The sequence below is a fragment of the Vanacampus margaritifer genome, chromosome 15, assembly GCF_051991255.1.
Source record: "Vanacampus margaritifer isolate UIUO_Vmar chromosome 15, RoL_Vmar_1.0, whole genome shotgun sequence".
Taxonomy (NCBI): Eukaryota; Metazoa; Chordata; class Actinopteri; order Syngnathiformes; family Syngnathidae; genus Vanacampus; species Vanacampus margaritifer.
The window spans coordinates 18,235,347-18,259,830 of NC_135446.1; the positions used below are offsets into that span (position 1 = coordinate 18,235,347).

The window sequence follows — 24,484 nt, forward strand, 5'->3', positions numbered from 1 at the left end:
TATGAATGGAACTGAGAGCGGTGACGTCAATGGGGGGCGCTTGACGCATGTGTCACGTGGGCCGGGTGGGCGGGTATAAGAGGCCCCGACGCTGTCCGCGGTGCTGAAAACAGACACGCCGAGGAGGGGGACGAGGAATCCCTGCCGCCTCTCACTGGAATCCAAACAAGTCGAGTCCAAATTAGGAAAATTCAATTCAAGAACAACAACAAAAAGCGAAAGAGCGACAAAAGGGAGAGCGACGAGGACACATACAAAGAGAGAGAGAGAGAGACACGCACACACTAGGAAGTGTGCTGTGAAGCGTGACAACAAGACTGTGACGTCCCGACGAGCGGAGGCTGGAATCCCCCCACAGTGCTCCCACCTCAAGTGAGTCTCAACTTCGTTTATTAATAATAATCACAATAATAAACTAATAGTATTTTATTAAGTCAAAGCTGGCAATAATGAAAATAAGTTGAATGAGGAACCTTAATGTTTTTTTATGTGCAATTAGAACATGAGTCATATTTGTCAATAATGTGATTTCAAAGCGGGATTAGTCATGAGGCACAAATTTGGTGTCTGTATTATAATCATCATCACCTTCATCACTTAACGTCAGAGCCAAGCTATTATCACCATGACACCCCCCCCCCCCCTTGTCAAAAATAACCCTACTCAATGAGGTATGACTGCGACCACAGCCAAAGCGAACAAATACATCCTAATTATTCATTTATTTCAAAATGGCTGTCTGCAATTGACTTTTGGTATTTTTTTTCCAACCGCAATGACCTTATCATGTCCGTTTGGCATGGCATGCATAGATCATGCATTTTTTTCATATAATTCAACATGTTTGTTATTGTGGCGCTGGAGTGTCGCTTTAGAATGGACAGGTGTCCTTAATGAAGTGGCCATTGATCTTGTCGGCCAATGGAAGCTGGGCTGTGTCCCTGTGTGTTGACACCGTGCCAGGGAAGGAGAGCAGGACTGCACCACTTTACTGTGACACTTCCAGAACACTGGCAGACCGTGCGTTACATCCAACCTCTTAATTGTGCAAACCAGCCAATCAGAACAGTCGGCCCTGTGAGGACGAATTGGAAACGCACACTCTAAAAACAGTTGGGTCAAAATAACCCAACTAAGGGGCAAACATGAACCGATCCTCTACTTGGGTCGATTTGACCCAACTTTGAGTCCAAAAATGTGTCTTTCAGCGTAAAACAACTCGTAAATATTGGTCAGATCCTTTACTTGGGTCAAAAAATTTGGTCATTTTGTATAAAACCACCCAGAAATTTGGGTCAAAATTGACCCATAAAGTGGATAGGTCCATTTTTGATCCATAATTGGGTTACTTTTGACCCAATTGTTTTTCGAGTGTAGTTGGTTCAAGAAATGGTCCTGATGCTGACATAGTGGAAGTTTTGTTAGCAAATTTTGTTAGCATATTAGATTTAATAGAAAAAATATTCATTTTCTCCAGGAATTTCTCATCCTGCTCAAAAAATTGGGTCATTTTGTATAAAACCACCCAGAAAGTTGGGTCAAAATTGACCCATAAATTGGATAGGTCCATTTTTGATCCATAATTGGGTTACTTTTGACCCAATTGTTTTTCGAGTGTAGTTGGTTCAAGAAATGGTCCTGATGCTGACATAGTGGAAGTTTTGTTAGCAAATTTTGTTAGCATATTAGATTTAATAGAAAAAATATTCATTTTCTCCAGGAATTTCTCATCCTGCTCAAAAAATTGGGTCATTTTGTATAAAACCACCCAGAAAGTTGGGTCAAAATTGACCCATAAAGTGGATAGGTCCATTTTTGATCGATAATTGGGTTACTTTTGACCCAATTGTTTTTCGAGTGAAGTTGGTTCAAGAAATGGTCCTGATGCTGACATAGTGGAAGTTTTGTTAGCAAATTTTGTTAGCATATTAGATTTAATAGAAAAAATATTCATTTTCTCCAGGAATTTCTCATCCTGCTCAAAAAATTGGGTCATTTTGTATAAAACCACCCAGAAAGTTGGGTCAAAATTGACCCATAAATTGGATAGGTCCATTTTTGATCCATAATTGGGTTACTTTTGACCCAATTGTTTTTCGAGTGTAGTTGGTTCAAGAAATGATCCTGATGCTGACATAGTGGAAGTTTTGTTAGCAAATTTTGTTAGCATATTAGATTTAATAGAAAAAATATTCCTTTTCTCCAGGAATTTCTCATCCTGCTCATTGGAGACCATGATGGGTTCCCGTGTCACCCCAAGTGCCCTTCTTCTCCTGGTCCTCCTAACGTGGCCCTCCTCCGCGGCCCCTGACACGCAGCGTGTCATCCCTACTGAAATGGCGCAAGGCGGAGATGAGGATCCAATCCAAGAAGGCGACCTCTTCGACGACGTGGATCCCAAAACGCTTGCGGCGCTTTTGCTGGGGGCCCTCAATCGCACCCGGGCGGAAAGCAGGAGGGAGGAAGACAACGCGGCGAGAGACGAGCCCGAGGGAGGGGAGCGGGACAGAGACGGGCGACTGAAGCTGGAGCTCCTGATGGCCGCCCAGGGGAGGGAGGAGCGGAAGAAAGCCGAGGAGGAGGAGGAGAAGATGACCGAGAGGGTGAGCAGTCGGACCACCAGCCAGACGGTCCAGGTCCAGACGCAACCGCCGCCCGAGCAAGGCGGGGAGGAGGAGCAGCTCAACCCGGAGGAGCTTAAGAATCTAGAGACCATGATGAAGGAATTTCCTCGCTTGGACACGGCCGTGAAGAGGGCGGAGGATTCGGAGCCCAACCAGAGAGAGAGCCGAGGCTACAGCAGCTACAATGACATCATCCCATTCAACAAAGGCAACAACGTGGCACTCTCGAAGAAGAAGCTGAAATGGCAAGAGACGCAGAAAGCGCTGAACATTCCGTCATTCAGAGCCAACATCATGGATGACTTCAAAGACGTTGGCGATACCAACACAGAAGAAGAAGAAGAGGATGAGGAGGAGGCGTTGAGTCCTGAGGAAGAGGAGGCCCGGGCCAAAGCGGAGCAAGAGGAGATGCGGAGGCAGGCGGCCGAGGTGCAGCGCGCCAAGCTGGAAGAGGAGAAGCTGGCCGACATCGCCTCGGACATGCTGCTGCGCTACATGGTCAAGCAGAACGGCGGCGGCGGCAGGAAGTACACGTCCCCCAACGCCGCCGAGGACAAGAGGTCGGAGGAAGACCAGGAGGGAGACGACATCGACCCGCAGACCATCGACAAGCTGATCGAGATCTCCAGCAAGCTGCACCTGCCCGCCGACGACGTGGTGGACATCATCAGCGACGTGGAGAAGAAGAAGAAGAAAGATGTCGCCCCGCAAATGCCCGTCTTGTCCTCCACCGGCTCCTTTCCGGAATCCAAGGACGGGCCAATTAGCTTTCCGGTCTCCAAACAACCGTCTCCAGCACGCCACCTACTGAAAAACTGGTTTCAGGAGCAATCGCCTCCAAGGTCCAAGGAATTCTGGAACAATCCCATATCCAAACCATACATGTGGCTCAAAGCGCCGAAGCCTGTGAAGCAGAACCCTTGGGGTTGGACCCGCTACCCCTACACGCGGCCATCCTTCTACCCCGTCTACTTTCCTCCCCCGCGACCCACATATCGATACTACGTCCCCAAACACACGTTGGCCTTAAACAGCTTCCTCCAGCGCTCCCGAGACGGCGCCTACGCCCTCCAACCCAAGCAACGCTACCTCAACTGGGTGCAGCCCCGCTTGAGGAAGCCCCCCGCCGCCCTCCAACGCAAGCCCTACTACCCCAGATACCACCTGTCCTTGTACCCCCAGAGGCCACTGCTCGCTCCCAGAGTCCCTCTGCCACAGGAGCAGTTTTACCAGTCGCCCCCCAAGGGATACTTGTCCGACAGTAAGGGACAGCTGGAAAAATACATTGAGCAGCTGCTCATGAAGAGGCCACGGGTTCAGGACTGAAAAGGAGCCAGCCAGGAGACAAGAGGGGGGGCATGAGAAGACCAGGTCCAGTGGTGAGGAGATACCAGACTGTTTGTATTTTGACATCCTTTGCCTCATTTGATCCATTGTGACTCGGACATTCCAGGAGGGCTTTAAACCCAGCGCGTCTGAACTCCAAGATCCCAAAACATTAGGACATTTGAACAATGCCGGCTAAGGGGGATGACGGAAAACAGTAAATACACCACATTGCCAAATGAATATACATGAATGACTGACGCATTATTTTTATGATTTGTACACGTTAAATTTCACATACCGAGTATCCAGTCCGCCTTTCAAAAGTGCAAAACAACATTTCTGAAATGGACGTAATGTATTTCATGGCGGGGGCCGCGAGGCAGCTCTATAATGGCTCCAGTGACTCATCCCCTTGCACAACTTCAATTATACCCTGTTGCTATAGTGCCAAATTGTACATGCTATTCCTTTTCTTTTACAGCCAAGATCTGCTGGGAGTCAGATTGCTGAGAAAAACAACAAAAACAAACCTTCTAATAATGCTCTTAAATTTGCTCGGTCAAAAATAACCCAAATTGGTTGAAATTGCTAACCCAGCACTGGATCCTTAGGGACTGGTTCAATGCTGTGTTATTTGTACCCAGTGCATTGGGTTGAGGATTTGACCCAGTATGTTGGGTCAAGATTTTGATCCAACTATCTTTAATGATGAGTTAATGCTACCGAGAAATGGGTTACAAGGTTATATGACCACACCCTTAAAACTGCTGGGTCAAAAACAACCCAATTTGGGTCAAGAATTAGACCGAGACACTAACTTAGGTCAATTTCACCCAACTTTTGGTTGTTCTGTACAAAATAACAAAATAGTTTTGTTTTAAAAAATTGGTTGTTTTGTACACTCTTAAAAGTGCTGGGTCAAAAATGACCCAATTTGGGTAAATTTTTTTGACCCACTCAGGAACTTGGGTGAATTGTTTTGCATCAAACAACCCAAAGTTGAGTCAAATTGACCTGAGTTAATTGACCCAAACAACCCATTTGTTTTGTTCTGAAAAAACTGTTGTTTTGTATAAAACAACCCAAAACGTTGGGTCAAAATGACCCATGGGTCAAACAACCCAAACTTGAGTCAAATTGACCCAAACCACCCTTTTTTTTTTGTTCAGAAAAAAAAACAGTTTTGTATGAAACAACCCAAAACGTTGGGTCAAAATGACCCAAGTTAATGGGCCATTCCAATTTTTGACCCAGGCCGTACAGGATTTGAACCCTGATCCCTGTCCAAAGTTAGTTGAGCCACCTCTAGCATTCTGTAACATTAAATTGACTTGAACTGCAAGACGGGCCCAGCCAAATCCAATCTTCAACCCAATCTGTTGGATCAATTTGGGTAAAAGTCACCCAATCTGCTCAAAATCCACAACGACCAAGCGAGTACACAGCATTTTTTATTTTATTTTTTGCATCTGAATTAAACTCCATTTGGTAATGTTTAATGACAATGACTGGTATTCTGCATGCATTTGTCAGTTGAACTTGTTTACAGACTGATAACATATCCGCTTGCCTTACAGGTCACTGTGACATTATTAGCATTTATTCATTTTCATTTTGATGATCTTTTTGTCATTTGTATGAGCCACAAGTTCCATTTGAGGAATGTAAGCACACAAGGAATGATGATTGAGAATGTTCCAAGCGGGTACAACGTATGTCTTCACACGTTGGGGGGGGGAATTGGCCACATTGTTGCTCTTTGGACATTTTTGCCTTGATTGATCAAGTCGTTGCTAAGGGACCAGGAAAATAAATTTGTGTTGCCATGATAAGCTGCAGGAGTCACGGAATCGACAATCTCACCAAATTCATCCCAACCACTGTCATCAAACCAAATCAATCAAAGCAAGGAGTTTTGTAATTTGTACTAAATTGATATTTATATGAGATCAAGAAGGCATCTAGGTATAAAGGAGAGTGCACGTTTATGTATGATTACATCTAAAAATCTCTTCTCTGAGATTCCAATGCAACAATGAAAAATAACAAAAAAAAATGGCTTCAAGATGACAGAAGCGATGATGTTGTACCTTGAGATCCTTGTTTGAGTGATGTACTGTTGTTGCCTGTACACGGCCTCTCTAGATGTACCTTGTTGTAATTGTCTAATAAACATGCGTTTGCTGGATATGCAAGTATGCGCATGTCAATGACTACTTTTGCTACACACAAAGAAACCAATAAAGTCGACTACTTTTTTTAATCAAGAGAAGCTTCATTGTGGACAGTGTGTGTCCAATTTCCTTTTTTTTTCTCCTTCTGTTCCCAATGCAGTCAACTTGAGTTTACGTCTACCGTGAATGCAGATTTGATGTGTGTGCGGATGCTGCATTCACGTGTGCACGAATGTTGAACGTGTTGCTCTGCAGCTGCTGCGTGAGGGAGGATGTTGGTGGATGAGTCACCCCAGTCCTCAGCATGTGACATCATGAATCACTGCACCTCTGCGGGCAGAACTGCAGCCATCCAGCACTCATCTCCTGCCTCATCCAGGCTCCTTTCGGTTTACTTGCATATACAGTATGACTTATTCAACAATAATAATAATAATATTAATCACAACAACGCCAAAATTATTATTATTATTATTAACATGTTGCGATTATTGTAGAAGGGTCGGCTCCGGATAGGAAATGGTCACGCCTCCATTCTATACCAACTGACCAATGAAAGTTGTCACAGCGTTGACAAGCTGACCAATGAAAGGCTTCTAACATAGGTCCAGTGGAGGACCCGCCCACAAGATTGGAAAAAGATTTGCAACCGCAAAGTAGCACTACAGAGTACGTACGTTTCGGTAATAATGGGCTTATTTACAAAACCTTTTTAAAAATTATTATTTTAAATACAAATCCATTATTTTTGTTTGCAAATCACTTTTTTGCAATTTGTTTTAAATTTCATATATATATATTTTTTTGCTTGATTGAAAATAAAGACGCACATTTCTTTCCATATTATTATGTGTCAATCACTGACCCGGAAGTATATTAATTGCAAACAGGAAGCAAAACTAAACCCCATTTAAAAATCGCTTTCAAGTATTCAATTTATGTAGAGTAGAAGCGAAAGTTTCTGTTTTAACCAGTAAAGTCGCAAGGTTGCTTTTTTTTCGAGTGATACGTATTTAAAATAAAACAACTAAAATGTTGATGTTAATTGTGGGTCAAAATGTGCATGTATCCCTGTTTGTGTTCTATAGCAGGTTGATTAATTATAATTACGAAATGATTAAGATTTTCGGTGTGACGAGACTGGGCTGATTTCCAACCAGGAAATGAACGAACAACAAGCAACACGTGGCGTTCTTTTAAACGGAGGCCAACTCTTATTTAAAGAGCGCTGCGTGTTAATGAGGGCATGACAAAGGTGAGTGAGGTGACGCCACGTTAAGTGGCAATGTTGCCAAAACACTTCATTTTGCGATGGGTTTCCCCCGATTTGTCCAAAATAAAGCGTTGTGGGGTTAAACCCTTCACCACACGCAAATGTTGCTACAGCTGCCCTCACCAGGTGAGACCAAAAAAATTATTCAAAATTAGCTTTATTACAAAGTAAAGATAAACTGCCTGCTGACAATACTTAAACTCACTCAATACCAGTAATGTGAATTTCATGTCTTGAGTGCTTACTTCACTCAAGCCTATTTGTTTAACTATGTAAACATTTGTCGATTTGTTTAGGATGTTTTTTTGGGACAGCTGCCCTTTCACAGACGATGACGACGACGATGTTCCACTTTGCAGGTATATGCAATATGATTGCGTCTATAATGTATGACTGCAGCCTTCCAATGGATTTTTTCTCTTGTAGTTGTCAGGGCATCAATCTCACCAACTGCCGCTATGACAGCGGTAGGTCACCAAAGAAAAACAAAGATCACACTTACGTGAGCAGAATTTAAAACCGTTGCATATTGTTTGTGTCAGTGCGCCGTGCTGCTGAGAAGTTAGGCATTAAAGAGGCGAAGGCGGGAGAAGACTGGACCCTGTTTTGGAGCGATGGCCGTCCATGTGAAGACAAATTTAAGGAAATGAAACCTTACCAGGTACTGTCTTTACCACTATAAAAAGCCGTATTTCTTTTTTGTGTCATCATTTTTTGTGTAATTTGTGTTTCATTTGTTGCAGAAAATCAACCATTTGCCCTCTATGACTGAAATTTGCCACAAAAATTCATTAGCAACAAACTGGAAGCACATGATCAAGTTTTTCCCCAAAGACTACAACATTTTCCCCCGAACTTGGACCTTTCCCATAGAGTGTGTTTGCTTGTTTCTCAGTGTCATGTTGACGTGCTTCCCCCCCCCCCCCCCTATCGTACGCACTCACTCACGCAACCCCGTTGTCTTTCGCAGGTACAGCCTGTTCCAATCCTATGCCAGGGACAAAGACAAATGTTACATTTGTAAACCCAACGCGGGCAGCCAAGGCAAAGGCATCTCAATCTTTACGTCATGGGAGAAAGTTCCGCCAGAACAAGATATGATCTGTCAGGAATACATCGACAAGGTGAGTCTCACGCAGAAACACGAGTCGGAAGACATTTTAATTCCTCCCTTTGCTCCCTGCCAGCCTCTGCTCATCGACGGCTTCAAGTTCGACATGCGCATCTACGTGCTGGTGACCTCGTGTAACCCCTGGCGGATCTACATGTACAACGAGGGCCTGGCTCGCTTCTGCACCATCAAGTACGAAGAGCCGACAGAGGAAAATGTGGTGTGTATGCAGGTTTAAAAAAAAAAAAAAAAAACAATTTTTAACATCATTTTGCTATATTAACTCATTCACTGCCATTGACGGCTATAGACGTCAAAAATTCATTTGAACTATTTCTATTAGTTGCACATTTTTTTCTACTTTTGTTAACAAGAGTATGAAAATCTAGAAACAGATATAAAATTTGTGATTAATTTTGAGTTTAAATAATTAAGTCATTAAACAAAAAATAAATTATTATTAAAAAATTTGAGGCGTCAGATGATTAATTTTTTTAATTGTAATTAATCGCATGACTTAAATAGTTAACTCATGACTAATCACATTTTATATCTGTTCTAAATGTACAATACATACTCTTCTTAACAAAAGTGTAATTGTGAGTTAATTATTGGAAAAAAAGATTATGAAAAATGAGGGGTGTCAGACGATAATTTTTTTTAATTGTAATTAATCGCGTGATTAATCACAAATTTTATATCTGTTCTATATGTACAATAAAACAATTCTAGGTTTTTATACTCTTAACAAAAGTGGAAAAAAATGTGAAACTAATAGAAATAGTTCAAATGAATTTTTGACGTCTATAGCCGTCAATGGCAGTGAACGAGTTAAGCAACGCAAACCCTAATGTTGCTTTCCGCTTGTCAGAATAACAAGTACATGCATCTCACCAACTTTACCATCAACAAAGACAGCGAGACCTTCATCCATGATGAGAAGACGGGCAGCAAACGGTACATTCATACCAACTATTTTGAGTAATAGGGAAATTATAAGTGGGTCCCAAATAATTAATTGATTATTATAATATATATTATAATTATTATAATAATATATAATAATATATATATAATATATATTATTATATATAATATATATATATATATATATATATATATATAATATATATATAATATATATTATTATAATTAATTATATTATATTTTTGAAGTTATAGTGCATTTTAGGTTCTTTCTAAAAATTTCATAGTGTCACGTCAGGTGTGGATTTAGGACCCAAATGCAGACAAGACAGTATATTTACAAAAATACAAAGTAACAACAGAGAGCAGGGCTGGAGTCAGATTGCCTCGAAGAAAACACTTAACGAAAAAACCTTGATTGAGAGATGATGCATGACAAAAGTGTCAGTAACTAAGTCAACCCAAAATGCAGTCATAACGCAAATCTCAATATCCGTAAACTGTGTAAACATGCATGACACCGTTGTTGTTTTTTTTAGGAAGCTGTCGACACTGAAAAAGCAGTTGCGATCCAACTACAGGAACGCCGAGAAGATCTGGAGCAACATCGAGGACGGCATCGTGAAGACGCTGGTCTTGGCTCACTCCCGCATCCAGCACGGTTACATCACGCTCTTCTCCAAACACGTGGTCGGCAGCGCCTGTTTCCAGATCCTCGGCTTTGACGTGCTGCTGGACGAGCACTACAGGCCGTGGGTGCTTGAGGTTGGCACATTTTTTTGGGAGTAGAAGTGGCTATTGTGGAAATCTGCGGTTTGTGGCGATTTTTATGGGGGGGTGGGTTTTTACTAGGGGTGTCAAAATTAGTGCGTTCATTTTGAGTTAATTTGACGTTCCTTTAATGCCACTAATTTTTTAAACAAGCGATTAAATGACTGCCTGTTACTTGGAAAGCCTGTACTGGAGGATTTCCAATCGTAATGTAGCAGGCACGTCCACATCAAAATTTAGCAGTAATAAATTTAATAATAATGAATATATTTGTGGAGACTGGGGTCAAATTATATTTTCCAATTTTAAAAATGTGCCAGAATTTAGATTAGATAGCGCTTGATATGAAAAGAAAAATGCACTGAGCTGTCACTAACGTCTTACAAATGCAATTATGCCATCTAGTGGCAGAAAAAGGACCTCAACACAAATCAATATCACACTCCTTTTTTACAGTACAGTACATCTTTTTAATTTTAACTCAATTTGATGAATTATGAAATTATTGTATCAATGACTAAAAGATGCAGCCAGTTTAACATTTTTTCCCACTTTTATGTTAATAAGCGTATGAAAACTTAGAAAAAAAGATTGTATTGTGCATTTTACTGTACATTTAAACCATATAGAAAATTTGTGATTACGATTAATGACGATTAAAAAAATAATAATCGTCTGACACCCCTAGTTTTTACACTATACAGTGGTACCTTGAGATACGAGTTTAATTTGTTGTATGGCCACGTTCGTGCCTCAAAACATTTCAAATCCTCTTTCCCTCTTGAAACGAATGGAAATGCCACTGCTTGTGTTTATGTGCCTTGGCCACTTGGGGGCAGTCTAATACAGACCTTGGGATATACAATGGCGGGTGCGCAATCTTCACGGTCTTCAGTAAGATGCTACAATGGTTGCTTTTTATTACTAACGTTGGATGGACTCGAAAATAAAACATAAACGCTGTAAACTAAATAATGTCTCAAATATAAAAGTCCAGGGTATCCATATTAGTCTTAATCCGGACCTAACATCTATTTACAGCCTCTAATCTTCTATAGTTTCAGCCATGTACCCCTCAACTGTTGTTTATCGCCTCATGTAACTTCGATATTACTAGCTTAAAAAAATAAACATTTCCTAATAGAAGCTATAGTTATTGGCATAAATCCATTTCCTTCGAGAATATGCGCTCATGTAAATCAAGGTATCACTGTATTTTATTACTACTTGTACCTTTTTAAGATCCATGTCTCATTTATTTGAAAATTAACCAATGTTGAAGCCGAATGTTTTTGTTTTGTTCTTTTGTTTGTTTTTTTTTTTTTTTTTTTTTTAATTCTCAGGTGAATCACTCCCCAGATTTTTCCACCCTGCTGCCGCTGGACCGCGACGTCAAGGACGCTTTACTTTACGACACTCTGGTGCTCATCAACTTGGCGCCCTTCGACCGATGCCGGATGATCAAGGAAGAGAAGCGCAAAGTGGAAGAGCGCATGAAACAAAACGTGCGCATCGAGGAGAGGTACAATCCCATTTTTGCACCACTTTTTTTTTTATGTCCTCTCCGACTCATCATGAGATAACGTTTCCCCGCCAGGCTGGAAAACGAGCAGCAGCGCCGGGCGACCATGGTGGAGGAGATGGAGAGCTACGAAGACGAGCACCTGGGCGGCTTCAAGAGGATCTACCCCAGCGAGGGAAACGAGAAATATGACAAGTACTTAAAAGTGGAGGACAGGCTCTACAAGAGCAAGACCAATGACATCACTGGACTTTGTGAAAATATGCAATTGAAATAAACTTGAACGTTATCATGCACACGCTCGACAGTATTTTTCACTTTTTACATTACAGACGCTCCCTTACTTACGAACATTCGAGTTGCGAACAACGGTACATACGAACGTTTCTGCGCGTACAGTATGTCGAAAAATGTTTGGAAAGAAATGCTGTAAGTTAGATTTTGTATTGCGCGTAGTGCTTCTTTCCGCCGCTAATACCGACGATTGGCGCTGTGAGAGCTCATTGGAGGCCGAGCAACGTGGCGAGGAGGAGGAGGAAGAAACGCCGGTCCCCATGAAGCAGGAAATAACTTTTGAAGCCGATTCCAGCGACGACGAAGAATCTCTCATGATATAAAATCCTCCTCTTCCTCCTCCTCCATCATCTCCTTAAGCATCGAGTACATCTTCCAAAAGTAAGTTAAACTTCATTTTATTTATCTTATTACGTACGTGTACATACTGTGTGTGTGTGTCTCGCTCTCTCTAACATATGTAGTACTGTACGTATTCTCTCCATTTTATTACGTTTTTTTCAGTACAAACCAATGCAGGTTACTTGTAGAAGCCTTAAACATACTTATATAAACCTTCAATATACTTATATAGGCTTTAAACATAAATTATAATACAAAATATAGCACTGAAGCAACTTACGAACAAATTCACCTTACGAACGATCCTCCGGAACGTAACTCGTTCGTAAGGTGGGGAGCGTCTGTACTTTCATGGTTGCTATGGACACTGAGAGGGTGGAGACGGCTTGAGCTATGTGGTTACGAGCACATGAGCATCACCGCCACCTTGTGGTGAGAGGAGTAAACAATTATTCCTAAATGTTATGAACAATCACATTCTGTTCTCTTTGGAATCAATCATTTAATGAGGAACAATGAGTTGCATTTAATCGGGCAAATGTGTTGTCTAAATTGTCCTCGCTGTTGTTCAATGCGTCTTAATACCGCAGGGGTCATGATTGGATTGCATCTAATCTGTCGGGTAGGTCAGCACACACAACGCCAGGGAACTTGATCGGCATGCAGACACTTTTTCCCCTGCAGGGACTCAGGGACTAATTCCGGAATGTCGGGCCGCTAGAGGACGGCCGTTGGTACACGAAAATGTCCCAAGAAGACATCGATGGAACAACTTCCCGCGGGGGGATTGTTGCAGACGGGAAAGAGAGCCCTCAATCTCATCTGTGTGGTAGGTAACTTGCTTTTAAAGGATCATTATGATCAAAAAACATGAAAATGTGTGCCTAATATTCCAGCAAATCATCTACTGTATTAACTCATTCACTGCCATTGACGGCTATAGACGTCAAAAATTCATTTGAACTTTCTATTAGTTTCACTTTTTTTTTTTTTTTTTACTTTTGTTAAGAGTATGAAAACCTAGAATTTTTTTTTATTGTTCATTTAGAACAGATAAAATTTGTGATTAATTGTGAGTTAACTATTGGAAAAAAAGATTATTAAAAATGAGGGGTGTTGGACGATAAAATGTTTTAATTGTAATTAATTGCGCGATTAATCACAAATTTTATATCTGTTCTAAATGTACAATTAAAAAAAATCGAGGTTTTTATACTCTTAACAAAAGTGGGAAAAAAAGTGAAACTAATAGAAAGCGTTCAAATGAATTTTTGACGTCTATAGCCGTCAATGGCAGTGAATGAGTTAATGTTAAATTAACGGCTCCCAAGATATAAGATTATATTCGGTGCTGTTATGAGAGGGTCATGATAGATAATCCATATTTAGCTGATTGCGCAAGTGTGGACAAATTCTACAGCCGTAGCCGGGGTATCAAAATTGTGATGATTTTTTTTCTTTAAATCTTAAACTGCATCATTACCTTTTAATAAAAAAGATGTGCAAATAAATAAAGTGTAATTGTTTGATGGATTAATTTTGGAATCATCACAAGAAATTTTTCTTTCTGCATCTGGCAATTTATTATTATACTATATTATTAGTATGGGATTTTTTTTTAATGGGCTTTAGGTGAACTGATGAATACACACACGCTCGCACGCACGCACGCACACACACACACACACGCACATACACATACTCACCCACATACAAAAAAAAGGGTATATATATATATATATATATATATATATATATATATATATGTGTGTATGTGTGTATATATATATATATGTATATGTATTTAAAAAAAAAACAAAAAAACATTTATTAAATTTTTTTATTGATTTGTTGGATTTTTTTTAAAAAAAAAGGAGAGCAATGATGATGTCAAATCGAATGAACAATACTGAGCTCTCCTGTAAAAAAAAGAAGAAGAAAAAAAAAAGAAATTTTTCTTCACCGTCAAAACATGTCCAAGAAATATGAAAAATAAGAATGACCAACAGAAGCCTACAGAATGGGAAGCCTGGCGGTCCGCTTATTAGCGCCCTGAATGTTGAAATAACGCTGAAGAATGTCAAAGTGGCCCTCGGAAGAAAAATATTTCACACTCCTGGTCTCAAAGTCTGTATTATTTTCTCCACTTTTTTCATCCTTTAAAAACAAAACCGATTCAAATGAAAACCATTTCTGTGGCAAACCAGTTCAATTGTTATTCCAGGTATTTAGCAGCAAAACGTCATTCCGCATCTTCTTGTGAGCTGCTACTTCACGTGGCCATGCAAGGACACAACGTGGTCTCTCAAGCAAAATGGAAGCAGGCAGACGACAGCTTCTCCTCCCTTCACGGCCATCGCCTCTCAAGGGTCCTCCCGGTGCTCCTGGCGTGCCTGTGCACGCTGCCCTCTCCGGGCCGGGGGGCCTTATTTCGCGTCGGGGTGGTGGGCCCTTGGGAATGTGACCCCGTGTTCGCCAAGGCCCTGCCCGATGTGGCGGCGCGGTTGGCTGTAAACCGCATCAACAAGGACCCCTCGCTGGCCTACTCTGCCACTTTTGATTACGTCGTGCTACATGTAAGCACCCGCTTAGCTTGTTATGCTAATAAAAGTTCGGGTTCCAATTTTTTGGGTGAGCGGTGTACTTTTGACGGACGTCTTAATTGGATTCCCACAGGAGCCGTGTGAGACCTCAAGAGCCCTGGAGAAGTTTGTGGCTTTCCACACAAAAGCCTCGGCTTACGTGGGACCAGCCAACCCGGGTTACTGCGATGCTGCCTCAATGCTGAGCAAAAGCTGGAACAAAGTCAGTCATCTGCCGGGAGGGATTTTTTATTTGTTTTGGTGTCTTGGGATGTGAGTGACCTGACATGCTGTGGATTTAAAAGAAAAATGTAGCTTAATGCTAATAATAATGCATAATAGGAATTCCATATAACCCTTCTAACAACTGTTATTTGAAATTCAATTAAATATAATTTTTTCTCATTTGGTGTTAGATAAAGCCTTTTAAAAATGAGCTTGGTCGCTGTGACCTGTCCTGGCTTGGCGTCTTACCATCTATCCGCACTTATCTAGTTGAAACCAGTTAAGACCATCAGGTTACACATTGTCACATGGGCTAGGCTGAGGCCAAGACAGTATAATAGTAGAAACCATTTTGGACAGATTAGACCTTCTTCCGCATATTAAGAAAACTGCTCCACAGCTGTGTACTCGATCTTTCTGGCCTCCTTCAGGCTTTGTTCGCATGGAATTGCGTCGGCTACGACTTGGACCGCGTCTGGAGCCACCCGACCTTCGCCCGCTCCACGCCCAGGCCCACCTGGGTGCTATTACGGATCATGAGATACTTCAGGTGGGCTCACGTCGGAATCGTCTCTGCCTTGGATGACGTCTGGGTGGAAACGGCGAATAAGGTCGGCGTGTGAAAACGGTGAATCAAAGACATTTTCGGCCAGGTGCGTCAGGTTCGATGTGTGCGTCTGTTGCTTCAGGTTGCAGAATCGCTCCGGGCCCACTCTCTGCCTGTCAGACTGGTCGGCGTTATGGAGAACACCCCCCACGGCATCAGGAGGACTCTGGCTAAAATTCGCAAAATGAGCGAAATACGAGGTGGATCTCCTTTTCGTTGCTTGTGCTCAACAGGACTTCGCTTCTAATCTAAAACCTGTTTGCTGTCCCTTAGTTTTGATCCTCTGCATGCACTCGGTGCTGATTGGCGGCGAGCTTCAGAAGCGCCTCCTGGAGACGGCGTACGACATGCAGATGATTGACGGCTCCCTGGTGTTCGTACCCTACGACACGCTCCTCTACAGTCTGCCGTACCGTAATGTGAGCTATCCAGTTCTGAAAAACAACCGCAAACTGCTGCGGGCCTACGACGCCATGCTCACCGTCACGGTCGACTCGCCACGGGCGTCGTTTATCGAAGCCTACGCGGAGGCAATGGAGAAGGGCGAGGTGGCGAGGACGATCCAACCCCAGCAGGTGAGGACACGTAGGCAGGAAAGCAGTGAAAGAACATTGCAGACAAGCATAACAATTTAAAAATTCTTGAAAATAATGTTCTTTGCAGCCCCACTCGTCTAAATACGGTATTCTGGTTAATCACTGCCATTGACGGTTATAGACGTCAAAAATTCATTTGAACTATTTCTATTAGTTTCACATTTTTTTCCACTTTTGTTAACAAGAGTATGAAAACCTAGATTTTTTTTTATTGTTCATTTAGAACAGATATAAAATTTGTGATTAATCGTGAGTTAACTCATGAAGTCATGCAATTAATTCAGATTTTAATTGCCAGACACTGCTAATTTTGAATTGTAATTAATCACTTCAATAGTTAACGCACGATTAATCATTAATTTTATATCTGTTCTAAATGTACAATAAATAAAAAAAAATGTAGGTTTTCATACTCTTGTTAACAAAAGTGGAAAAAAATGTTAAACTAATAGAAATAGTTTAAATTAATTTTTGACGTCAATAGCCGTCAATGGCAGTGAATGAGTTAATATTGTGTTAGCGGAATATGAGTTACGCAGCAATATCAGAAAGCGGCCATTTTGCCACTTGCTGTTGAGTGAAAATGACATCATAGTTGCTCAGGTTTCAGGTTACAACCAATCACAGCTCAGTTTCATAAAACGGGTGAGCTGTGATTGGTTGTTGTCACAGCCCTGAGCAACTGTGATGTCATCTTCAGTCGACAGCAAGTGGCAAAATGGCCGCCCCCCTGAGATGGATAAAAACGGCTAGATTTTGCTTCATAACTCATATTCCACAAATGCAATATTAATCCGAATGTCATGTTTAGACGAGTGAAGTCACATCAAGAAATGTTTAAGGTTGACTTCCCGTTGAAGCAGTGGGAATTAAAAAAACTGAATCTGAATCAGAACTGCCTGTCCTGCAGGTGTCTCCTCTCTTCGGCACCATCTACAACTCGGTGGTCTTGGTTGCTCACGCCGTGCAGCGGGTTCGACATTCCAAGGAGTGGCTTTCTGGTGGGAATGTAGCACAACAAGTGCACAAGCACAACTTTGAGGTGTGCTCCCCTAATGCACTTTTTTTTTTTTTATGTATCACGCACCAAAAGCCGGCGACTAATTCCCATTGCAGGGCTTCAGCCATGGCGTGAAATCGGATGCTTCCGGAAACGTGTTATTGGACTACATCATACTGGACACCGATGGACTCTCCTGTGAGCTGACGGCAACACACGGGTACTTCACACGCAACTATTCCATCTGGAAACTAACAAAATCATTCCTAGTAATAAAGTAACACATTTCTATTTTGTTACTTCCTATTACTGAACTCAAGAAAAGTGTTGTTGTTTTTTTTCCCGTGACAAAAGGCTGGACATGGAGGCCGACTCGGTGCACTTCCTGGGTCGAGACATCCATTTTCCTCGCGGCTCGGGACCCGCACGGGACGCCCAGTGCTGGTTCACGCCAGGCGTCATCTGCTCAGCGGGTGAGGCGCTTGTTGAAGTTGTGGCGGAATGATACCGAAAGGATCTGGAATGACGCTCGGGTCTTTCCTCTCCAGGTGTGGATCTTTTTTCCACCATTAGCATTTTGTTTGGAGCTGTTGGTGCCGTCGTGCTGGCCGTGGTGCTGATTTATTTTGTCCGGTAAGTCTGGCACAAGGTCGGGCTTTACAAAGCAAAAGAAACACTCTTAAGTTTCCCGTATCGTTGCTTAGGCGACGTATCAACCAGATCCGGCTGGTTAGAGGTCCGAACAAGATCCTGCTGACTCTTGCGGATGTTACCTTTATCAACCCATCACTTAGCAACAAGGTCTTCTTGTCGTTCTTTTATTTATTCCATATACAGCAGAATCAGTGTTTCCTCTATAGGATTGCATGTAAATACAGTATGATGAGAAATCCTTTTCCAGAAGCTCAGCCTGGATGACAGCCGGGCCAGCGTCACCAAGAGCGTGTCGGAATGCAGCGTCGCCTCCGCCCGATCACCCGCCACGTACGAGAACTCCAATGTTGTCATTTTCGAGGTGAGCGCAGAGTCAGCGGCACCGTCCGGCCGTTTTAAAACACCACGCTAATTAGCAAAACGTTCTGTCCACTAGGGGGACTGGGCGTGGCTCAAGAGACTTCCCTACGGCTCGTTTAGCAGCATCAACCCCAAAACGAGCGACTTGTTTGAGCTGGTACGACACACGATGGTCACAGCGCGGCTTTTCCCGTCACAGAGTAAGAGCGATCAAAATCCGCCGGCAGATGAAAGACATGCGGCACGAGAACGTCAACCCGTTCCTGGGCTTCTTCCTCGACTGCGGCGTGTTCGCCATCGTGACCGAGTTCTGCTCCAGAGGCAGCCTGGAAGATCTGCTCCTGAATGACGACGTCAAGCTGGACTGGATGTTCAAGTCGTCGCTGCTGCTGGATTTGATCAAGGTTCATTGAATGTTACACCTGTTATGTCGGGCATGAATCGGACGTGTTGACTCTCGCAGGGTATGAAGTACCTCCACCATTGCGGCGTTTCTCACGGCCATCTGAAGTCTCGCAACTGCGTGGTGGACGGGCGCTTCGTGTTGAAGATCACAGACTACGACTACAATGAGGTTCTTGAGGCGCAGAAGTTCCCCTATGTGGAACCACCTGCAGATGGTGAGCCACACAAAAACCCCTTACAAACTGCTCACGTTTTCCAAAGTAACGCGCTTCCGCTTGGCAGAGTTGCTATGGACGGCCCCGGAGCTCCTCCGAGGCCCTCAGCCGGGCCTCCACGGGACGCCGCCCGCCGACGTGTACAGCTTCGCCATCATCACGCAGGAGGTGGTCATCCGAGGGCCTCCCTTTTGCATGCTGGATCTGCCGGCCGCGGGTGAAACAGCAAACGACCTCTAAGACGATACGGGTTTGCTGACCAAACATCCATTTTGCGTTATGTTTTGTTTTCAGATGTGATTGCCAAGCTGCGCAAGCCGCCTCCTCTGTGTCGCCCGCTGGTTAGTTTGGACTGCGCTCCGCTAGAGTGCATCCAACTGATGAAACAGTGCTGGAACGAACAGGCGGAAAAGAGGCCCACGTTTGAGGAGATTTTTGACAAGGTAGGCGCTTCGAAATCATCGACGACACACCATCACCACTATATGATGGATATTGTTTGTCACTGGAAGTCAGGCCTCTTAATTATAATATTTGTTCCATGAAATTGTTTATTTCTTCCCAACAGTGTATTTTCTTCCGACGGCGTAAGGCCATGTATTATTATTTCTTTTTTTAGATAAAGGGTAATATTCTGACAAAAAAAAAAATCGCAAATTTTATTTCTTGTAAATTTGTGATTTTTTTTTTTGCGCGCAAATTTTCCACTTTATATTGTCGCAAATTTGCAAGTTTATTTCTTGAAATTTGTGAATTTTTTTCTCTCGCAAGTTTTCCACTTTATAATGTCGCAAATTTGCACGTTTATTTCTTGGAAATGTACAAGATTCTTTCTCGCAAATTTGCTACTTTATAATGTCACAAATTTGAAAGTTATTTCTTGTAAAATTGTGATTTTTTTTTTCTCTCTCGCAAACTTGCCACTTTATAACGCCGCAAATTTGCAAGTTTATTTCTTGTAAATTTGTGATTTTTTTTTTTTTTGCGCGCAAATTTTCCACTTTATATTGTCGCAAATTTGCAAGTTTATTTTTTGAAATTTGTGAATTTTTTTCTCTCGCAAGTTTTCCACTTTATAATGTCGCAAATTTGCACATTTATTTCTTGTAAATGTACAAGATTCTTTCTCGCAAATTTGCTACTTTATAATGTCACAAATTTGAAAGTTATTTCTTGTAAAATTGTGATTTTTTTTTTCTCTCTCGCAAATTTGCCACTTTATAACGCCGCAAATTTGCAAGTTTATTTCTTGTAAATTTGGGAGTTTTTTTCTTTGAATTTTACCTCCCCCTTATAAAACATTCATATTTATTCCTGGCCCTAATAACCCATCGTATTCTCTTCACCTGGTGTTGTCAAATATATTCTTTATCCTCTGCATTGACCAACAAATAATAATGCCTTACTGAGCTGAGAGAGGATTTCAATGAACAGTTTATCGTAGCTACATTCCCAGCTCAGTGGGCTAGTGGTAGAGCGTCCGCCCTGAGACTGGGAGGTTGTGGCTTCAATCCCCAGCTCTGCTGACTATAAAAAAAGACTATAAAAATGGGACCCATTTACCAAATGCTTCCCGAGTGTGGCACAAATTTCGCCCCACTTAGGTGGGTGTGACAATTAGTGTTACTTTAACCTTTACAGTATACATCCGCTTGATTAGATGGATTAACTCCCCACCACTGGTTCATGTGATTTCATACCTTTTCAAGTTCAAGGACATCAACAAGGGCAAGAAGACCAACATCATCGACTCCATGCTGCGGATGCTGGAGCAGTACTCGTCCAACCTGGAGGAGCTGATCCGAGAGCGAACCGAGGAACTGGAGATCGAGAAGCAGAAGACGGAGAAGCTCCTGACGCAGATGCTGCCTCCGTGAGACGGCCGCAGTGACGTCGACGTAACGTTTTCAATCCAACGCCATCTTGTTAATGACCGCTTCGCCTCGCTCCGTAGATCGGTGGCAGAGGCGCTGAAGGTGGGCGGGACTGTGGTGCCCGAGCATTTCGACAGCGTGTCTCTGTACTTCAGCGACATCGTGGGCTTCACCACCATCTCGGCCAACAGCGAGCCAATCGAGGTGGTCGACCTGCTCAACAGCCTCTACACGCTCTTCGACGCCATCATCGGCAACCACGACGTTTACAAGGTGCCGCTTGTCGACCGTATCGCGGGTAACGACATCCTAGGATCTTCTCACGTTACTCAATCACGCAGGTGGAGACTATTGGCGACGCCTACATGGTGGCGTCAGGCGTCCCCGTTCCCAACGGTAACCGGCACGTGGCGGAGATTGCCAACATGTCTCTCGACATCCTGAGCGCAGTGGGAACCTTCAAGATGAGACACATGCCCGACGTTCCCGTCAGGATCCGCATCGGACTGCACACAGGTGGGCAAAAGCCCCAAGAAAACTAAATTAGGAGGTCATGTCATTTAAAAAAAAGTTTCTACTGTACATATTGGGGGACGGTGCACCAATAAAATAAAAAACAATTAATTATCCTTACATTATCTTTGGGACAATTAAAAGCTCTGGTATGATAATGATGTGCCATCATGAAGCTTGAATTATTACAATAATAAACTAAATAATCTGCCACCTACTGTAGTGGGTGTGCAATTACTAAAAGTTCCCTGGGGTCACACGTGCCCCCCTGGGAGGCCCACCTCCCATTTGAGAAGGACTACTCTAGATCTGATTTCATTTTTTTAATTAGCGATTTTATGAATTTTGAATTTGAAATTAAAAGGCAGAAAATTATGAAAATAAAATTTTTATTTCCTGGTCTTGACTGACTTTATTTTTGGAGTAAGACTTTTTTTGCCTTGACAAAATGTGTATTTGTGGTTAAAATGGAAGTCAACCGAAAATTTTTCTTTACATTAATACGCAGCAAAATCCACCCATTTTTAGCCATCTCCGGCGGCGGCCATTTTGCCACTTGCTGTAGACTGAAAATTACATCACAGTTGCTCAGGGCTCGGGTAACGACCAATCACGGCTCAGCTTGCGAACGTCACATGACCAAACTCAGAAAACAGGTGATCTGTGGTCGTTACCTGAGCCCTAAACAACTGTGATGTAATTTTCAGTCGACAGCAAGCAGCAAAATGGCTGCCCCCGGAGATGGATAAAAATAGGTGGGTTTTGCTGCGTAACTCATATTCCAAAAACACAATATTCATCAGAATTTCATTAGACAAGCTTTGAGAATTTTTTGGGGGTTGACTTCCCATTTTATTAGAACATTTTTGTTTCTCAAAAACATTACGGATCATAACCGTCTCTGTTGAAAATAAGCCTTTTTGCCTGCGTGTGCTCTAGGTCCATGCGTAGCAGGAGTCGTAGGTCTCACCATGCCGCGCTATTGTTTATTTGGCGACACGGTGAATACAGCCTCTCGCATGGAGTCCAGCGGGCTGCGTAAGTGTCACGCTCGCACCTTTTTGCCCATACGGTGCATCCGCTTTCTTTTTTTTTTTTTTACTTGGCTCGTTTCAGCCTACAGGATCCACGTGCACCAAAACACAGTCAAAGTCCTGCGTGAGCTCAACCTGGGCTACAAGCTGGAGCTGAGGGGAAAGATGGAAGTCAAGGTGTGACACTCACGACCCATGAACTCTCCAGGGGTCATTTTCTTATTTTTTTTATTCGCCTTTAAGGGAAAAGGAACAGAGGAGACGTACTGGCTTGTTGGGAGGGACGGATTCACCAAACCTCTTCCCGTACCTCCAGAGCTCAAATCCAGGTAGGAATGGTCCGTTTGTTTGCATGCAGGCATGCGCCGTGTTCACGCTGTTCGCTTCATCCCATCAGGCAAATGGCCCACGGGCTGCAGATGGCCGAGATAGCCCAGCACAAGAAGCGACAAGCCGAGAAGCAGCGTCAGGAACAACTTGCAAAGAAGAAAAACTGAGGTAATGTTATGCATTCGCAAAATGTATAACATTACTGGCTTGGTTGGGAATGGCGGCACTGGCAGTGATCGTTTGGTCAAACTGTTTCATGGGGGGGGTCACAATTTTGCAATTGTTGATTGCTGGCAAAACTCAGTTCTTCTCCTTTACAAGGTTAAAAACGTTTTTTTTGTTTGAAAACATTTGCATGGGAAAAAAAAGTTCACATTTGCTAATCGAATTACATTTCATTGTCCTTCCCTCTCTTCTTCAGCGTGGCCGCCAAAGCGCCAAGGGACCTGAAGCAGGTGTTGTACAAGGCCGTGAGAAAGATCTCCCACATTCGCGTCGTCACACAACTGTGCGAGGACGACAACGTCATGATGTCGCATCACTGAGCGCGCGTCCCCCACGCTGTGAGAATATGGCGGCGTCTCGGGTCAGATGTTTCTCTCGGGTGAAAGTTGGGATTAGCGTCACATGAGTTGACGAGTCTGAGTCTTGTCGGCCGCTATGAATAGAAGAAGAGCAACTCAGCAAAGCGGGGATCTGCCGACGCAGTCAGCGACTGATGAATGCAGCTTATCGCCTCGGTTCTTCTTCATGCTCCTTTTCCTTTTGTCTGGCAAACAAAAGGGAAAAGGACTGGACTTCTCTTTCAACTCCACAGAGGTGATCTGGCATCATCTCTTTGGTGGGGACTGGATGTAGCTACATACAAGCTAACCCGGAAAATAATGTTTTAAAAAAGAAGAAGACAGTGTCTTCTAGTGGCTGAGAGTAAATACTTTGTTTAAATTGCAGGTTCTCTCATGTTGAGTATTATTTCGTCTCATCCTCCCCCTTTGGGTGTGCATGTGGTTCCTGCAGGTGGCGCTGTTGTATGTTTGCACATGCAGGCTCTTAATTTAAAATGATCTGGGGATTTACGAAGGGGATTTACACTGACGGTGCTCGGTTTAGAGTGCGGGCATGGTATAGATTATCATATAGTGAGGGGTATCTATTAAAGCGTTTGAGGGAGGGGAGATGCCCGATGCAGACGATGCTTGGGAATGAGGTTCCATTAAGGATATTTTGAATGTAAATATGCAACAATAAATGAGAAAATTAAGCTTCTACTTCTTGCTTTTGTGCATGTCTACTCATAGGCACTTTATTGATTATAATCAACTAACATTAGCAGTATTTTTTTTTCAATTTGGAAAGAAGAAAACACAAGCCCCGCTGCCCAACTGGTGGAACTGGATCATGGTTTTTAAATACTGAAAGTTGGAACCAAAGTTGAGATAAATCCCAAAGTGAAACGCCAACAACAGCAACAGTGTTGCTTCTGTGCTTGCACTGGATTAACAGATTGAACAAAGGCAAGCATGCTCTCCTTTGTGCATCTCTTGTGTGTGTTTTAGCTTTGTTGGCTCTATTCTTTTGTTAGCGGTACAATAGAGTTTACTGCAGTGCACCATCCTCACCAGCAGAGGACGCTCTGAAAAAGGCGCATTTGCAACGTTGACCAAAGTCCAAAACAGCCACCTGACTGGGATGCCACCTTTGGGGAAAAAAGTCCCATTTGAGA

At 42.8% G+C, this 24,484-nt stretch overlaps 3 protein-coding genes across 5 annotated transcripts; all 3 read left to right on the forward strand.

Moving 5' to 3' along the window:
• Nucleotides 1-97: 97 nt before the first annotated feature.
• Nucleotides 98-6,141, forward strand: vgf (VGF nerve growth factor inducible). The gene is made up of 2 exons (XM_077545318.1): nucleotides 98-372; nucleotides 2,207-6,141. The coding sequence occupies exon 2, from the start codon at nucleotides 2,235-2,237 to the stop codon at nucleotides 3,948-3,950; it is 1,716 nt and encodes a 571-aa protein (XP_077401444.1). The 5' UTR covers nucleotides 98-372; nucleotides 2,207-2,234; the 3' UTR covers nucleotides 3,951-6,141.
• Nucleotides 6,142-7,050: 909 nt separating this feature from the next.
• Nucleotides 7,051-12,031, forward strand: LOC144035314 (tubulin polyglutamylase ttll6-like). Of its 2 annotated transcripts, none has more exons than XM_077544907.1 (11): nucleotides 7,051-7,526; nucleotides 7,697-7,759; nucleotides 7,827-7,867; nucleotides 7,943-8,061; nucleotides 8,144-8,274; nucleotides 8,371-8,524; nucleotides 8,588-8,731; nucleotides 9,383-9,468; nucleotides 9,977-10,202; nucleotides 11,552-11,730; nucleotides 11,806-12,031. In XM_077544907.1, the coding sequence occupies exons 2-11, from the start codon at nucleotides 7,698-7,700 to the stop codon at nucleotides 12,005-12,007; spliced, it is 1,344 nt and encodes a 447-aa protein (XP_077401033.1). In that variant the 5' UTR covers nucleotides 7,051-7,526; nucleotide 7,697; the 3' UTR covers nucleotides 12,008-12,031. The 2 variants fall into 2 exon arrangements, with proteins under 2 accessions (XP_077401033.1, XP_077401032.1); XM_077544906.1 differs by having other exon boundaries at nucleotides 7,051-7,382.
• An 802-nt stretch (nucleotides 12,032-12,833) lies between these two features.
• Nucleotides 12,834-24,027, forward strand: gc2 (guanylyl cyclase 2). 2 transcript variants are annotated; one of them, XM_077544905.1, is made up of 25 exons: nucleotides 12,834-13,195; nucleotides 14,591-14,942; nucleotides 15,043-15,171; nucleotides 15,605-15,784; nucleotides 15,863-15,980; nucleotides 16,054-16,355; nucleotides 17,287-17,418; nucleotides 17,493-17,596; nucleotides 17,731-17,849; nucleotides 17,925-18,009; nucleotides 18,081-18,177; nucleotides 18,278-18,391; nucleotides 18,467-18,547; nucleotides 18,618-18,794; nucleotides 18,854-19,010; nucleotides 19,078-19,227; nucleotides 19,305-19,453; nucleotides 20,720-20,883; nucleotides 20,965-21,157; nucleotides 21,226-21,400; nucleotides 22,337-22,435; nucleotides 22,514-22,608; nucleotides 22,675-22,760; nucleotides 22,829-22,929; nucleotides 23,183-24,027. In XM_077544905.1, exons 2-24 carry the CDS (start codon nucleotides 14,649-14,651, stop codon nucleotides 22,926-22,928), a joined length of 3,300 nt encoding a protein of 1,099 aa, XP_077401031.1. In that variant the 5' UTR covers nucleotides 12,834-13,195; nucleotides 14,591-14,648; the 3' UTR covers nucleotide 22,929; nucleotides 23,183-24,027. The 2 variants fall into 2 exon arrangements, with proteins under 2 accessions (XP_077401031.1, XP_077401030.1); XM_077544904.1 differs by lacking the exon at nucleotides 22,829-22,929.
• Nucleotides 24,028-24,484: the final 457 nt, after the last annotated feature.

Bases quoted from the DNA above. Each gene is read 5' to 3' on its own strand.
- LOC144035314 (XM_077544907.1), top strand. From the start codon at position 7,698: ATGTTTTTTTGGGACAGCTGCCCTTTCACAGACGATGACGACGACGAT. The intron at 7,760-7,826 runs GTATATGCAATA...TTTCTCTTGTAG, and splicing joins GACGATGTTCCACTTTGCAG to TTGTCAGGGCATCAATCTCA. The intron at 11,731-11,805 runs GTACAATCCCAT...TTTCCCCGCCAG, and splicing joins AACGTGCGCATCGAGGAGAG to GCTGGAAAACGAGCAGCAGC.
- gc2 (XM_077544904.1), top strand. From the start codon at position 14,649: ATGCAAGGACACAACGTGGTCTCTCAAGCAAAATGGAAGCAGGCAGAC. The intron at 18,178-18,277 runs GTCTTCTTGTCG...ATCCTTTTCCAG, and splicing joins ACCCATCACTTAGCAACAAG to AAGCTCAGCCTGGATGACAG. The intron at 21,401-22,336 runs GTGGGCAAAAGC...CGTGTGCTCTAG, and splicing joins CCGCATCGGACTGCACACAG to GTCCATGCGTAGCAGGAGTC.
- vgf (XM_077545318.1), top strand. From the start codon at position 2,235: ATGATGGGTTCCCGTGTCACCCCAAGTGCCCTTCTTCTCCTGGTCCTC.